The 17307-nt window shown below is 44.9% G+C and overlaps 1 protein-coding gene across 3 annotated transcripts in view; it reads left to right on the plus strand.

Annotated features, from left to right (window-relative positions):
* LOC102797270 (titin-like) overlaps positions 1-13817 on the plus strand; it is a 170353-nt gene extending 156536 nt beyond the window's left edge. For all 3 annotated transcript variants that reach the window (XM_087853005.1, XM_087853003.1, XM_087853004.1), the window contains 15 exons: positions 14-313; positions 402-704; positions 827-1129; positions 1220-1804; positions 1888-2190; positions 2672-2971; positions 3258-3833; positions 4091-4396; positions 4492-5097; positions 5231-10335; positions 10446-10602; positions 10944-11434; positions 11521-11674; positions 11886-12206; positions 12464-13817. In XM_087853005.1, the coding sequence (XP_087709131.1) occupies positions 14-313; positions 402-704; positions 827-1129; positions 1220-1804; positions 1888-2190; positions 2672-2971; positions 3258-3833; positions 4091-4396; positions 4492-5097; positions 5231-10335; positions 10446-10602; positions 10944-11434; positions 11521-11674; positions 11886-12206; positions 12464-12756 (10103 nt within the window). In that variant the 3' untranslated portion in view covers positions 12757-13817. The remainder of the gene's footprint in view (positions 1-13; positions 314-401; positions 705-826; positions 1130-1219; positions 1805-1887; positions 2191-2671; positions 2972-3257; positions 3834-4090; positions 4397-4491; positions 5098-5230; positions 10336-10445; positions 10603-10943; positions 11435-11520; positions 11675-11885; positions 12207-12463) is intronic.
* The last annotated feature ends 3490 nt before the right edge of the window (positions 13818-17307 follow it).

Here is a 17307-nt window from a genome sequence, read left to right on the forward strand (position 1 = left end):
CTTTATTTACTAGCTAAACCTGATGAGCCAAAGGGACCCATCAGGTTTGACGAGATTGATGCCACCACCGTCACTTGCAGTTGGGATCCTCCAATCAGAGATGGTGGAGCTCCCATCAGTGGCTATGTGGTGGAGCAGCGTGATGCCCACAGACCTGGTTGGGTGCCTGTCTCTGACTCTGTCAGCCGACCAATGTTTAAATTTGATAACCTGATCGAGGGAGATGAGTATGTCTTCCGTGCAGCTGCTGTGAATCGTTACGGCACTGGAGAATTCCTGCAGTCTGAGATTGTCACCTGCAGAAGCATGAAGAGTAAGACCGCTATCATTCCTTTAAATATTATATTTGGTTGATACATATGATGGTAACAGTGGTAACATGTTTTCCTTTCCCTCGTCAGATGTTCCTGGACCACCTGGCCGTCCAGTTGTTTTCGATGTTTCTCGTGATGGTATGACTGTGGCTTGGGAGCCGCCAGATGAGGATGGTGGCCTTGAAGTTTCTGGTTACATCATTGAACGGAAAGAAGTCAGGGCTGATAGATGGGTGCGTGCTAACAAGAACCCTGTAACCATGACTAGATACCGGTCTACTGAGCTGATCGAGGGTCTTGAGTACGAACACAGAATCACTGCCATCAATGCCAGAGGACTTAGCAAGCCAAGTCTGCCATCTAAACCAGCAGTGGCAACAGATCCCATTGGTAAGACAACATTTTGATATAAATCTAGAATTTTAGACATATGTATGTGACATGACTCTTGACATTGAAAGTCACAAAAGAGCAACAGACTACATACTGATATTGTTCTGTTCCCCAACCAGATCCACCTGGCTGTCCTCAGAATCCAAGGATCACTGATACCACAAAGTCCTCTGTGTCACTGGCTTGGAGTCCTCCTGATGATGAGGGAGACGCTAGGGTAGATGGTTACCTGATTGAGATGCAGAAGGTGGGCACTATGGCCTGGATCAAATGCAACACCACACCATCTCTAATTTGTGAGTACACACTGACCAACATGCCACAAGGAGAGCAGTTCAAATTCCGTGTGATGGCCTGCAATGCTGGTGGCTCTGGAGAGCCCGCTGAAGTGCCTGGAACAGTTACTGTGACTGAGATGCTTGGTAAGAACAAACAAACTTTCTCCAAGATGATGTGTGTACAGCTAAAACTAGTACAGAATGGACCTAACTTTTGGTATCAATATTTTCCAGAATCTCCTGAATATGACCTGGAGCTGAAATACAAAGATCTGTACGTGGTCCGCTACGGAGGAGTGCTTAGATTATCTGTACCCATTAAAGGTAAACCTCAGCCAACCTGCAAGTGGTCAAAGGATGGCGGTTTAGTGTCTGCCAGGGCTATGATTGCCTCCACTGAAGATGCCAGTGAGCTTGTAATCAAGGGAGCTGAGAGGAGTGACTCTGGTGTCTATGATCTCCTGCTGGAGAATAAGGTTGGCAAGAAGAAAGTCCAAATCAAGGTGAAGGTCATTGGCAGGCCAAGTGCTCCAGAGGGACCAATAGTCTTTGAGGAGATTCAGGCCAACTCTGTCAGGCTCTCCTGGAAGGCACCTATTGATGACGGTGGCTCAGAAATCCTTGGTTATATTGTGGAAAGACGTGAGGCAACCAGAAATGCCTGGTATACTGTAGACTGTAGAGTGACTGAAACTCAGTTGCTTGTTAAGGGCCTGAAGGAGGGAAAAGAGTATCACTTCAAGGTCACAGCTGAAAACTCATTTGGTATCAGTGCATCCCTGAAGTCTGAACAGCCAATGGTACCCATGACTCCTCTCTGTAAGTATTCCTTGTTTTGTTTTTTCAAACCCTTCAGGCTTGTATTCAGAAACAATTTAAAAATTCCCCATCTTTCAAATCAGGTTCCCCTGAGCCTTCAACTACCCCACCAGAGATTATGGATGTCACCAAGAGCTCAGTGGCACTTGCATGGTCCAGACCAAAGGATGATGGAGGATCTGCTATCACTGGTTACTTTGTTGAGTACAAGGTGGTGTCTGCTGAAACATGGTCCCGTCATGAGGCCAAGATAACCTCCACCATGTTTACTCTACCTGGACTCACCCCAGATACGGACTACCAGTTCCGCATTGTTGCTGTCAATGACATAGGCGAGAGTGAGGCAGGTCCTGTGTCGGACCCAGTCACATGCAAAGATCCATTCGGTGAGTCTCATGTCCTTAAAAGGTTTTGTTAGGTTTGGGGTTTGTTTCTGCGACATGCAAATTTTCAGAAACTAGAAGTGGGTAACTTTCGTCTGGAATTTCACACATTTTGGCATTACATTTTTTTGTGAAACCTTTTGCATTTAGGTATTCCCAATAAGCACACATTTTAGAAACATGAGGGGGCCTTAAACTAACATAAACCCTACCACTAACCCGTGATTGGTCTTTGGCAACCAATGTTAGAAGTGAAATGCACTAGGTCGCTGAGGGATTTTAAATAGATGTGTTTAAATTACATTACATTACAATCTTATGTAATCTTATGTAATCAGTGTAATGAGTTGCAGTTGTACAATCGATTACTTGATCTTGTCAGTCTATTGAAGTAGGTAGGTAGGCTGAGAGTGCAGACCCTCTCTCGCTGTGTTTTAAAAAGAGAAAAAACATTAAATAGGCTCACCCTTTTCTCTCCTTTCAGACAAGCCCAGTCAACCAGGTGAAATTGACACAGTGAACGTGAGTAACAACTTCATCACAATCCGCTGGCAAGCTCCGGAGTGTGATGGTGGAAAGGAGGTCCTGGGCTATTGGGTGGAATACAGGAAGTCCACAGAGAGCACCTGGAAAAAGTGTAACAAGGAGAGACTTAAGGAAAAGGAGTTCACGGCATGTGGACTAGCTGAGGCCACAGAATATGAATTCAGGGTGTTTGCTGAGAATGAGACGGGAATGAGCAGGCCTCGTAGGACTGCCACATGTATCAAAACCAAGCTGACTTGTGAGTACCTCAGAATATATTTATTATTAAATTTATATTTATTTACAGGGATAATACCTAGAAACATTCCTATCTGGCAACTAGTGATATACCACTATATACAACGTATGCACACTGGTACAGACCATATCCATGGGTATGGTTATAAGTTATAATGTTATAATTCAATACAATACTATTACAAAAAAAAATAAACAGTATGAAAAAGATATTTAGACGGACTTACCATATATAGAGTATGCTCTTTGTTTTTTTATAAATATGCTTCTTTGTTTTGTATTTCCAGCTGAAACTAAACCAAGCCTGAGAAAAGAAATGGATGAAGTAACTGCCAAACTTGGCCAGCCTGCAGTTATGAAGTGCCAGATTATTGGAAGACCTGTTCCTGAAATAAAGTGGTATCATGCAGGCAAGGAAATTATCGAGTCTCGCAAGTACGAGATGAGCTCTGACGGCCGCAACCACTCCCTGTCAATTATGACTGACCAGCAGGAAGATGAAGGTGAATACACCTGCAAGGCCATCAATGACGCTGGAGAAGCAGAGACCACAGGCATGTTGGTTTTGGAGGCGGCGCCATCATTCCACCCTGACTACCCACTGAAGGAAGTCCATTTTGCTGGCCTTGGAACTACTCTGCGTATCCATGCTGTTTACATTGGCCGTCCTGAGCCAAAGATCATGTGGCTGCATGGGGCAAAGACTCTGGAAAACACAGAAGACATAAGCATTGAGACCACTGAGCACTACACACATCTGGTCATCAAGAACGTGCAGCGCAGAGTCCATGGAGGCAAATACAGAATAAGACTGCACAACCACTTTGGCCGAGCTGACACCGCATTCAGTGTTGAAATCTACGGTATGTTCTATGTTAATTACCTCCAGAAATTCAATTCAGTTTTATTCACACAGCACCAAATCACAACAACAGTCGCCTCAAGGTGCTTTATATTGTAGGGTAGACCCTACAATAATACATACATAGAAAAACCCAACAATTGTATGACCCCCTACAAGCAAGCACTTTGGCGACAGTGGGAAGGAAAGTGCAGCAATGCATACATTTGTAAGCATGAAACTATCCAATTTGTAAATATATCATACCTCTATTCCTAGACAAACCTGATATACCTCAGGGTCCCATTGTTCTGGATGCCCTGCTGAAGAACTCAGTGATCATCAGCTGGAAGCCTCCCAAAGATGACGGTGGCTGCATGATTACAAACTATATTGTGGAGAAGCGTGAGGACAGGGAGGGCTCAGAGTGGGAACTGGTGTCGTCATCCATCAATGGCACATCCTGCCGTGTGCCCAACCTCATCGAGAGTGCTGGATACTTCTTCCGGGTCTATGCCCAGAATCGCTATGGCAACAGCGAGCCACTGGAGCTAACTTGCCCGATCCTCATCAAGAGTCAGCTGGGTATGTTTAATAAAAGGCAATATTTCACAATGGGTCATATATACAGAGATGCGAAATACTGACAGTGGTTTCATAAATATATATTCCTTTCACAGAGAGACCATCGCCACCTCTATCACCAGTTGTTTCTGGAATTACTAAGGATTCTTGCGTGGTTTCCTGGAAACCTCCTCTCAGTGATGGTGGATCCAAGATCAAGAGCTACTACCTGGAGAAGAAGAACAAAAAGGACAAGCGGGAATGGACTGAATGGACTCCAGTGACCACAGATGAAATCAAACAAACAGTCTTTTCTGTGAAGCGCCTGACCGAGGGTGTTGACTACATCTTCCGTGTCAAATGCGAGAATCTTGGAGGGCAAAGTGACTATAGCGAGGAGACCACTCCCATCATTCCAGCCGCAGCTGTCGAGATCCGTGCTCCTGCCTTTAAGGAGGAGCTGAGGAACATGAGTGTCAAGTACAAGAGCAATGCTACCCTTGTCTGTAAGATTACAGGACAGCCCAAGCCTGTAATTAAATGGTTCAGACGAGGAAAAGAGGTCCATTCTGATGGAAAGAAGATCAAGATCCAGGAGTTTAAGGGAGGTTACCACCAGCTGGTCATCACAGAGGCTGACGAGGAAGACTCCACTGTTTACCAAATTAGGGCCACCAACCAGGGAGGCTCCATCTGTGCCACTGTCTCTCTGGATGTTGAAGGTAAGCTCCCAAATGCTATCTTACACAAAAAAAATAACTATGAAATGTAAAAAACAAAAAACTATGTAATTATAAGAGCTATTTAGATTCATATATATCATGAAATCTCAAACAACTTTTTCCTGATTTCTAGTTCCTGCCAAGATCAACCTGCCAAAGAATCTGAAGGACAAGGAAGCCATCCCTGCCCTGCGTGGAGAGGTGGTTAATATCAAGATTCCTTTCAGTGGAAAACCAGATCCTGTCATCACATGGCAAAAAGGACAAGATCTAATTGACAGCAATGGACACTACCAGGTCATTGTCACCAGATCATTCACTTCTTTGGTGTTTCCCAATGGAGTGGAGAAGAAGGACGCTGGTTTTTACATCGTCTGTGCCAAGAACAGATTTGGCATTGACCAGCAAACAGTTGAGCTGGATGTAGCTGATGTGCCTGATCCTCCACGTGGTGTCAAAGCCAGTGATGTTTCGAGAGACTCTGTGACACTGAACTGGGTGGCACCAGCAAATGATGGTGGCAGTAAGGTCATCAGCTATATCATTGAGAAGTGCCCCACCACAGCTGAGAGGTGGCAGCGTGTTGCCCAGTCCCGTGACACCCATTACACAGTTACCAATCTGTTTGGCGGAACGAGCTATCAGTTCAGAATTATTGCTGAAAACAAGTTTGGACAGAGTGCCCCATCTGAGTCAAGCGGACCTGTCATGACAAAAGAGGACAAATCCCGAGTTCTGCTCTATGACAGGGAGGTTGATGATACAGGATATGTCCCCAGGAGCAAGGCTCCACACTCTGATGCCAAGAATCTGCACAACAAATTTGCCATTGCAGAGGAATTGGGCAGAGGGCAGTTCGGCATTGTCCACCGCTGTGTTGAAATTAGCTCTGAAAAGACTTACATGGCTAAATTTGTCAAAGTGAGAGGTGCTGATCAGACATTAGTAAAGAAAGAAATTGCAACACTGAATTTGGCCAGACATGCCAATTACCTTCTCCTCCACGAGTCCTTCGACAGCCCGGAGGAGCTGGTGATGATCTATGATTTCATCTCAGGTGTTGACATATTTGAGCGCCTCAGTATAGCAGAGTTTGAACTTAATGAGCGTGAAATTGTTAACTACATCAGGCAAGTCTGCTCAGCTCTTGAGTTCCTTCACACTCAGAGTTATGGACACTTTGATATCAGACCTGAGAATATTATATACACTACTAGAACCAGCTCGAATGTGAAGATTATTGAGCTGGGACAGTCCAGACACCTGACTCCTGGAGACCAAATCAAGATTCAATATACCACAGCAGAGTATGCTGCCCCTGAGATCCACCAGTGTGACATGGTTAGCACAGTCACTGACATGTGGTCAGTTGGTGTTCTCGCCTATGTGCTTCTCAGTGGCCTTAATCCATTCACAGCTGAAACCAACCAACAGACGATCGACAACATTTCCAGTGCAGCCTACAGCTATGATGATGAATCCTTCAAGCAAGTCAGTGTCGAAGCACTAGATTTCACAGACCGCTTAATGACAAAGGAGCGTAAGCATCGGATGACTGCAGCTGAGGCACTGGCACATCCTTGGCTCACCAAACCTGCAGAGGAGATCAGTGCCAGAGCAATCCCAACTGGCAGGCACAAGAGATACTGCCAGACAATGGTGAAGAAAGAGTGGAACACTGTTGTCTCTGGTGCCCGTGTGGCTAGCGGGGGTTCCATTAGGTCTCAGCGTGGCGTCTTTGTTGCTAAGGTGAAAATTGCACCATTTGAACATGGTCCTCTTGCAGGGCAGATTGGCCACGCAGTGGTGAATGAGGGTGACAACGTGAAGTTCATTTGCAACATTGACAACTATGATAGCACTACTGAAGTAACATGGTACTGTGGTGTCAAGCAACTTGAAGCTAGTGACAAGTATGAAATTGAATATGAAGATGGTCTGGCAGTAATCACCATCAATAAGCTCACAAGAGCGGATGATGGCACGTACAGATGCAAGGTTGTAAATGAGTATGGTGAGGACAGTGCCTATGCGGAGCTGTTTATCAGCAGTGTTAGGTCTTACCGCGATTTCTTCACTGCCCGTGTGGTTAAGAGAACAAAGCGCAGAGTAGATACTGCCAGAATGCTTCAGAAGCCACCAGAGTTTACACTTCCTCTGGTCAACCATACAGCTTATATGGGTGAGGATGTGCGCTTTGGTGTTACCATTACTGTGCACCCTGAACCTCGTGTCATCTGGCACAAATCTGGACAAAAGCTTATCCCTGGACATGATGACAAGAAATACACTTTCATCAGTGACAAGGGCTTGTACCAGCTGATTATCCACAATGTGGAGACCGAAGATGATGCAGAGTACAGTGTTGTGGCCCGTAACAGGTATGGGGATGACAGCTGCAAGGCTCGTCTCACTGTTGTTCCTCGACCTAAACCAGCAGATCTCACCCTGAGGCCCATGTTTAAACGTGTGCTTGCAAATATCGATTGTAAGGAGGGCCAGAACATACGTTTCGAGATCAGAGTATCTGGTCGTCCATCACTGAAATGGGAGAAGGATGGCACGCTTTTAGCCTTTGGACCATCCATCGAGGTTGTCCATGAGGGCCTGGATTATTACATTCTTCATGTGAAGGACACTCTTCCTGAGGATTCTGGTGTGTACAGAGTTACTGCTACCAACTCTGCTGGATCCGCCAGTTGCCAGGCCACACTGAAAGTGGAGCGCACCACTCATGTAAAGAAGGAATATGAGCCTAGTGAAAAGGAGAAGCAAAAGATTGCCGGAAAGGAAGAATTAGACAAAAAAGTTAGGCTCTCTCAGATTTTGGCTGGCACTGTTGTCACCCCTCTACCACCTGCAGCAGTAGAAGCTGTCAGGGAAGCCGCCACCATGTTTAAACCTGCTGTTACAACTAAGAAGGGTGAGAAGACTGAAGCTGAGATACAGAAAGAGCAAGAGGAGAGGAAGAAGAGAGCAGATGAGAAGAGACTGCGTATGCCCTATGTTGTCCCCACACCTCGTATCGTTAACCCAGCTGTTCTTGAAGAAGATGTAGAAATAAAACACTTCAAACCTCTTTCTGACATGAAATGGTATAAGAAATTGCGGGATCAGTATGAATTCCCTGAGCCAATGGAGAAAATCCCACAGAAAAGGATGAAGCGTATCCGTCTGTCCCGGTGGGAGCAGTTCTATGAGGTACCAATCAGGATTAAGGACCAATATAAGCCAAAGTGGCGCTTTTCATCTATGACTCAGGATGACTTGGAGACTGTGAGGCCAGCAAGGCATCGCACTCCTTCTCCTGAGATGGAGACCTACCACAGAATCAGGAGGAGGTCTCTAGGTGACCTGTCAGATGAGGAGCTGCTGCTTCCTGTGAATGAGTATCTGTCCATGAAGAGAACTGAGGAGGAGAGGCTTCGTCTGGAGGAAGAACTGGAGCTTGGCTACTCCGCTTCTCCACCTAGCCTTAGTCCAGTTCGCTTTGAGTTGTCTGCCCTGCGTCCCTCATCTCCTAGAAGGGTCTACGGTGAAGATGAAGAGGAGGAAGAAGTTCACAGATATGATTCCTACAGAATTCCATCCAAATATGAGGCTGGCCCAAGTTTTGTTGATCTCCGCCAGCGTCATGACAAAACAACTTATAAACCTCCAAGGCAAAAGCAGAGGGTGTATGAAGAAAGAGAGGACCAGGAGCTGCTGCGGCCACACACGACTGCTCAGAGAATCACCTCTTACAAGAGTGAACTCAAACGAATGGAGTTTGAGGAGAAGACACGAATCTCACAAAAGGAAAGCACTGTTGCTGTTTCAAGAATCTCTGAAGTCACAGAATCTGAGCACCTGACAGCTTTTACCTCAGAATATATCCCTAAACCAATCAAAAAGCTCCCAGAGCCCGTGAGGAAAAGATCCCCTACCCCAGAAAAGGCTGTCAAGACAGATGTGACACTCCCTAAGGTTGACTTCATGTCCAGGTATGAGGAGAGAAAGCAGGCTCTGAGATCAGAGAGAAGATCTGTAGAGAGAAAGGTTGAGGTGGTGACACAAGCACCCTTCAGCCTTGACCATCCCCCACGCATTACTGTCAGGATGCGATCTCATCGTGTACCTTATTGGTCCAACACAAGATTTACCCTGAATATCCAGGCCAAACCTGAACCTGAGGTCAAGTGGTTCCACAATGGAAAACAAATCCATTTGAGCAGCAAATATACCATGAGCAACATCAGTGGAGTCCTGACTCTCCAGATCATCAACTGTATGACTGAAGATTCTGGCACCTACCGTGTGGTTTGCAAGAATGCCAAAGGAGAGACTTCTGACTATGCCACACTAGATGTAGCAGATGAATACGCTGCCTTCTCTTCACTTCGCAAAGATGAGGAGCCTCCATCTGCCCATCTGCCAGAGATGACCAAAACAGAGGTATATCACGTCTCATCCTCTAAAACATTAGTAACGGAAGCTGTAACTGAGACTGTGAAGGAGACCACTACTGTTGTTGAGAAGCCAAAGGAGAAGCCCAGTGTCCCTGCCAAAATTCTGACTAAGCCACAGTCCCTCACTTTAGAGGAGGGACACACTGCCAGATTTGAATGTGATGTGGATGGTGAACCAGCACCTTCTATAAGCTGGCTGCGTGAAGGAGCAGTTGTTGCTCCCTCTGCCCGACACCATATTGTGTCTACTCAGTACAACTCCTCGTTTGAGATCTCCTCTGTTGAGATGTCAGATGAAGGCAGCTACACTCTCTTAGTCGAAAACGCTGGAGGCAAACAAGAAGCCCATTTCACCCTGACCATCCGGAAGTCTGAGTCAAAGGAGAAAGTGGTTGCCGCTCCCAGAGTAACTTCTCCAGAGGCTAAATCCCCTCTTGCAAAGTCCCCTGAACCGGTCAAATCTCCCCAGAGGGTGAAATCCCCTGAGCCAGTCAAGTCACCACAGAGAGTGAAGTCTCCAGTCTCACCAAAATCCCCAACACCAAAATCTCCAACACCAAAATCCCCAACCCCAAAATCTCCTACTCCCAAATCCCCAGTCACATCTCAGAAGGAAGAAGCGATTTCTCCAATCAAGCCAAAGAGAGTGATGTCACCGCCTCTCGGAAAGAAGCCGTCCTTCTCTGTTGGGCTGAGTGACATCACAGCGTACTCTGATTCTGTTGTGAAGCTGTCAGTAAAGTTGACAGGAGAGCCCACACCTACAATCTCGTGGATGAAGGATGGAAAGGTAACCTAATCAAACTTGAACTATTCCAGAATTTGTTTTTAATAATATTTGAGGGAAATGCATTATATTTACCTTATTGAGAAATCTAGTCATATTTTCTGTATGGGCAGGTTTTGTCTCAAGGTGGAAAGTATGAATTATTTGAGGATTCTGGCTCCGCTCATCTCGAGATCTATGAATTGGAGGCCTCTGATAGTGGGGTGTACAAGTGCACTGCTACAAACAGCACTGGAGCAGTTTCAACTATGTGTACTGTCAGTGTACAAGGTAAGTCTACACCTGATTTGTACACCTACAAATGTTTAAACCAGAGGTGTCAAAATTACATCTGCATTTCAGTGAAATTGGAGCAGAATTTTTAAAAATTAGGAGCTGGGTAAAGTGATACCCATTTTTATTTTCAGCCATTTTCCATTGTGGTGGACAAAAGGTCCAGGCCTTAAACCTCATGCGTGTTCTCCCATTTAACTCCAAAGAGTCGTGCTGACAGATTTCTTTCTTTATCACAGCAGCTTTTTCGTTATCATGTGGAGCTGTGTGTAAAATGAGTTTGACACGCCTAGCTTAAACTCTTTCCTGACATAATGTCTTTCTTACGTCTTTTCTAGGCTCAAAGAGCTCCAAAACAAAAGCTGAAATCTCTGAGGACGTTGTAAAAAGAGAAATGAGCCATGAAGAAATCTCGTCTTCTGTAAAGGAGGTGAAGACCTCCCACAGCCAGATGTCGATCACAGAGGGCCAGTCTCTAACACTGAGGGCGAGCGTCCCTGGTGCCTCTGATGTCAGATGGATCCTAAACGGGGTTGAACTGACCAACTCGGAGCAGTACAGATATGGAGTATCTGGAAGTGACCACACCCTAACCATCAGGACGGTGACTGAGCATGAGCAGGGGATCCTCACGTGTGAGGCGCAAACACAGCGAGGACTGGTCCGCTGTCAGTTTAACACCACGGTCACCACCAAGCGATCAGACGCTCCTCATTTTCTGGTGCAGCCCAGGTCCCAGAATGTTAATGAAGGACAAAATGTGAAATTCATGTGTGAAATTGCAGGAGAGCCTTCTCCTGAAGTGGAGTGGTTGAAAGACAACATGATTGTGAGTGTTTTCTTCAGAAGATTTATGGAAAATCAGTCAGTTGAATTAGTCTTTAAGCCAATTCTAAATTACTTTACTGTTTGCAGATATCTGTCACATCAAACTTGAAACTGAGCCACTCTAAGAATGTGTATACTCTGGAGATACGTGAAGCCACAGTTGCAGACAGTGGGAAATACACAGTAAAGGCCAAAAATCAGTTTGGACAGTGCTCTGCAACTGCGTCCCTCAACGTCTTCAGTAAGTTACCGCCGCTGCATTTCAGCCACCGTGTCACAGTGTGTTTAATTAGCTTGTATGCTAATGAGTCTTGGACTGCACCAAAGCCACTATTTAGTGGAAATCCAAGGCACTTGAGCATCCTCAGCTTACACTCAGTGTACGCAAATGGTTTGCAGTAACTGTGCACATTGTGATATGAGCCATGTGCTTGTCATCTGCATCCTTACAGCTCTTGTTGAAGAACCGACAAAAATTATAATCGCAGAACAAAGAGCTTCTACTGACACTGCAGCGAGCATGCAGAAAAGATTCATGGCCTCCTCAGTTCACATGGAAGCAGCTTCCATGCAGGCCAGCAGTGTCAGCAGCAGCTCCCGCTCTGCTGCTGCCGGGTTTTCATTTGAGAGCATGTCTGCGACTAGCATGTCAGCCACGATGGCCGAGTCGGTGGTTTCCATGAGCTCCAGGAGCACGATGATGGAAATGTCTGCTCATACGCATGCCGAGTCCTCGTCTTCACTGAAGGCCCTCACCACGGGGATTAAAAGAGGTGAGACGCCTTTCAAAATGTGCATGTAAACTCAGACAGCAGGACCCGAATGAGCAACTGTAATGGTGAAAGCATTGTGGCATTTCTCCTTTCCTCCTCTCACTGTTATCATCAGCTTATGATTCAAATATCTGCACTGATATGTTTGCAACAACATACAAGGGAAGACAAACACATGGTTGTCACCAGCAGCCTGCTGTTCTCACACAGCCTTTGACCGTAACAGAGTCTTCATCCAACGTTCTCTTCTCTAACAGGCACTCCACCAAAGGTCGAAGCTCTTCCAGAGGACGTGTGCGCAGAGCCGGGGAAGTCTCTAACCGTAGTGGGGATGTTCTCCGGAGACCCCACACCCTCTGTCAAGTGGGTCCGCTCAGGTCGGACGCTCCCCAATGGGGATGAGCGATACCACGTGGAGAATACCACTGACCTCTCCACCCTCGTGATCTCTGCAGTGAAGGAGGCTGATGCCGGAGCGTACACCCTCAGACTGTCCAACGAGCTCGGCTCCGACTCTGCAACCGTCAACATTCGCATTCGGTCCATGTAAAAAGGAAGACAAAGTCAATTCACGTCCCCCGTTTCCCTCATCCAGAACCTCTTTATTTAGTGACGCAGCACCAATAATCCTACTTGATAAAGATCTGGATTTCTGTTCTTGTAAATATGAACTATTTTTGACATTAATTTATGCCAAACTAGACTAAAGTCTAAAGTTGTTATAAAATGTGCCATATTGGACAGTTATGACTTAGGATTTTTGACAGACGTTTCTGTGACATGTACATAATGTATATAGCCGAATTTAACGGTTATGGGAAATGTATGCATTGTTATTTATGACAATATAATATTAACTGAAACAAAAGAACGAATGTTTGAACAGGAGAAAGTTTCCGCTGGAACGAATACCCTGTGAAACCAAGAAACTAAAATCTGTGCCTCAACGGTAAGTTGAAGTCTTTAAGATTGCCTCGGCAGGTAGAGAGGTTCCCTGCTGACGTTATAAATCAGAAACAGAAGGACAACGTTTTTTATTTTATTTTATTGTTTTTTGGACGCGCTCCTGAGCGTGGGATATTACAGTTTCATATGAATTGTACCATGAGCGTAAGACCCCGAGTGCTGTTTTCATTACCCTCTGTAAGCAGCGCAAAACGGCCTTGCGCTCAGACCGACTGCGTCGTACCAACACAATTTGATGACCGGCTCCGAGTGTGAGCGGCCTGCACTCGGAGCGTTAAGATCATTTTAATGAAGAGCGCTGCTTCTGGCGCAGGACGGCCGGCCTGGCTTTGGAAAACAGAACATCTCCTGGCCAAATAAGTGAAGAGAAAGTCAGAGCCGGCTCTTCTGTGCAGAAGCAGCGCCGTCTCTCGGAGGACAGTTAGCAACATGCTTTGTGTGTGTGAGTGTTTGTAGCTTTTAGTCGTTTCACCGTGTCAGTAGTCAGGGTCTCCTTCGTTCGCCACAGGGACTTCATGTCCCGTGAAGAGAAAGCAGTTAAGTCTCGCCCTGCACTTTGAGTTCATTGATCTGTTGATGTAGAATTGTTTCCTCCTCCTTGAGATTTGTGCATTACTGATTTAATAAAGCATGATTTCAGCACTACACACACGCTCGTCTGGATTTATTGTGTGGAGATGATAACGCTTCAATTGCTGCTGCGCCATGATGGAGCATTTTCACAGTGATCTGAGGATTTCCTCCCGATTTTCCCATTCAGATAATTATTAAAAACGTTTTGCTGCATTCAGGTGGATTGAAACATGATAATTCAGTGAAGTTAATGGAACTGTGCTCTATTTAATGACTTTTATATAGTTTGTTATTCAGTGGCCCGTTGCTTGTTGTTTGTCACATACAGAAAACAAACCTTTATGTCAGTGTTGTTTTGTAATATTTCACTGTCAGAATAAAGTAACTCCTGGATATCAGGGCGAGTTACGAGCGGTTTACATGTTGACACGACCAGGACCAGACTGATAAGTCTCCGTGGGAAATATGAATGTGAATGTGGGATTAGACTAAGTCCAATTAAACAAATAACCTAATGACCTCGCCCAGGACCCCACGCCCAGGACCCCACGCCCCGGAGCCAGGCTCTGGAGGGACTCCTCAGATACACCTGCAGGAGGAGCCATACAGGTCTGATGTTCCAATGTAGAGACATGGACCATCACCTCTCATCGCCTTCTTTTAATGGGCTAACAGTCCACTGTTAGCTTCAGCCGCACACAGCCTCTACAGGTCTTCCTCAGTGGGCCCATCTTCATCATCTGCCAGTTCCTCGTTCCATCCATTTCATTTGTCACTCTTTTTCTGAAGGGCCAATCCCACCTGTAAGGGGAGTTTTCTCAAAGATGTGATTGGGCCAGCTTGGTGTGAGTCTAGAAGGTCTCAAACTCGCGGCCCATATCACCCCTACTTGTGGCCCGTACATTGACATGAAAAAATATAACGCAGTTTGATGTTTGACTTTTTTTGTTAGGGGGGATTTGTTTGTTGTTGAGTGCAATGTTAAAATTAAAAAACAAAAATGATTGAATATGAAGGCAACATGAGCAGAGAGCACAAACATGCTGAGGGATTGGCTGTGTTAGCTCAGTGAGAGTCACAACAAATGTGTACACTTATATCTGCGCTTTTATTTTGTTAAATATGAACACAATGATAACAGAAGTGCTGCCAGGTGTTCAATGAAAGGCTTCAGTTTGTTAAGACAGGGGGTAAAAGTGTGTTTTTATACAATATTTGAAATTTAAAAAACCAAACATTTTAGGAAATCTTTGTGGGTGTTTACTTGTTTTGTTTTGTTTGTACTACTTGAACACTAAAGTGGCCGTCCAATGAGACGACAGTGCCATACGGCGCCAACTTAAGAAAACACCAGCAGTAGGAAAAACGCTGCAAAAGCACACAAAACACAACAGAAATAGGCAAAAACAGAAGTGTTTCTGGGGAGACAATAACCCGACGGACCAGTTACAGGAACCAAAATATGGTAAGAATTGAAAGAAGTGGAGGATCTATCGGTTTTGTGAGGAAAGAAAAGATGAGAGGTAATAGTGTTAGCCTGACTATTAGCCTAAAAATCCGTCATCAGTATGATATGAATCATAATAAAACACGCCTACCATGTTTTGGGTTCCTGCAACTATTGTCTCCCCAGAAACACTTGTGTTTTCTCCTATTTCTGTTTTCCTATTTCCGTTGTGTTATGTGTACTTTTGCAGTGTTTTTCTTATTGCTGATGTTTTTTTTATGTTGCAGTCTGTTTGGCCTCTCAGGGCCACCGTAGTGCCAGCAGTGGCCCACAGCTTGAGAACCCTGCTTTAGAGGAACACCTGAGCACAGGTTCAGGTGTGGACCTTTGATTAAAAGGTAAAAAGAAGCATTTAATAAGCTATCTGTTTGATTTAAATATATATCTGCTGTTTAGATCTAATCATGATTTCTTGTATTAAATATCGTCATGTTTGTGATTTAATGTTTGTCTCACTCCTGTAGGAGAGCTAACATGCTAACAGTGCTATGCTAATCCAAGCTATCATCTTGTAGTCGTTTTCCGACAGTCTCCACGGCCTCCGTGGTGGGTATGCAAGTGAAGAGAGAGACTACATCAAAGGACACCATGGTTTCATCTGGATCCAGGGTAAGTTTCTGGACCTTGTCGGTGGAGTTCTTGATGTGATGTGGGGTGTTCCCCACAAGAGGTGCAGGATGGTAGCAAGGTGTTTCGAGATGTTGTAAGTGGCTGAGTTTATGCTCCTGACAATGGGTCTGAGTGGGACATCTTCTGGGTGGATCTTAGGAAGTCCAAAAATGCAGGGTATGGCATCCCCTGGATAAAGTGATATGATATGTGAGGCGGTCAATGATTTTTGTCCCTTTCAAGGTCCTGAAGGCAAGCTATAACTTTCTTTTTGTAGCTGCTTGTGGGGTCTCGCTTTAAGGCTTCGTAGGTATTGTTGTCACTGAGGAGAGTAGTAATCTTTGTGTGGTATGTTGAGGCGAACTGAAGAGGAGGAGCGGGACAGGTGCTGCTAGGGTGAGACAGACGTCTCTCACGGAGTCCTTTAGTGCTGCAGGCAGGCAAGGTGTTCAAATAGCTCACAACTTCTGTTTTTTTTATTTCTATATGATGAACTCTGCATTATTAAGCGATAAGAACAAGTAATCTGGTGTCCTGTAATCATTATGACGCTATAATTTGAGATACAATAAAAGATACAGTAAAAGAAATAAGTTTTTGTACAAAGTATCGGATCAGTATCGCCGATACCACCAATATTACTTGGTATCAGATCAGAAAGTGAATCAGTGTTATCGCACATCACTAGTCTGCAGACTGACAAGCTCCGCCCACTGACATAAATATATGAGCTGGCTCCCTCCGCCCACAACAAAAACATGCTTCGCTTTCCTTCTGGTGCCAACAGCCGGTCTTCTGCAATACTGACATTACACCACTGAGTTGCACTATTGTCACGTAACTCCTGCCAAACTCCAGTAGAAAATGTCGTATTTAAGATTTCCCTCCCACGCTCAAAAACTAAACACGTTGTTGAGAGCAACTTAAAAATAGGAATAATTAAAAAGGCTTTTATTGGTTTCCAGTAAAGAATACAATCCAAATCAAGTAATGTGTGTTCTGTTCACCCTAAACATGCAATAAAACTATAAAACATGACACGTAAAAGCTGTTTATACAGTAGAGTTTCTGTGGAAGTTTCTTTCTATTCCTTTATGTTTACTTTATTTTACTCCAAACTCTGTTTGAAGATCTTTTAAATTCGTACCTTATAACTGAGGACACACTCTCCACTTCAGTCTGTATAAAATGTCCAGCTCCACCAGCCATCAGTATTTTCTTATTTTTCTCAGGTTTAGATAACGCTCAGATATTAAATGTTATAAATATCAAATGATAACTCTTCTGGTCTGCAGGTGTCACTCCATAAAACCCGCTTAGAGAAATGCAGACGCACAGAAACAAATGTTTGTAAGTCACAATCATGCAGTTTCTCACACTTCAGTCACCTGCTAATGAACACCTGCTCACAGGAAGTACACATAATAATTGAAACTTGTGCACACA

This window comes from Neolamprologus brichardi, chromosome 16 (genome assembly GCF_056152115.1).
Source record: "Neolamprologus brichardi isolate AB-2024 chromosome 16, ASM5615211v1, whole genome shotgun sequence".
NCBI lineage: Eukaryota > Metazoa > Chordata > Actinopteri > Cichliformes > Cichlidae > Neolamprologus > Neolamprologus brichardi.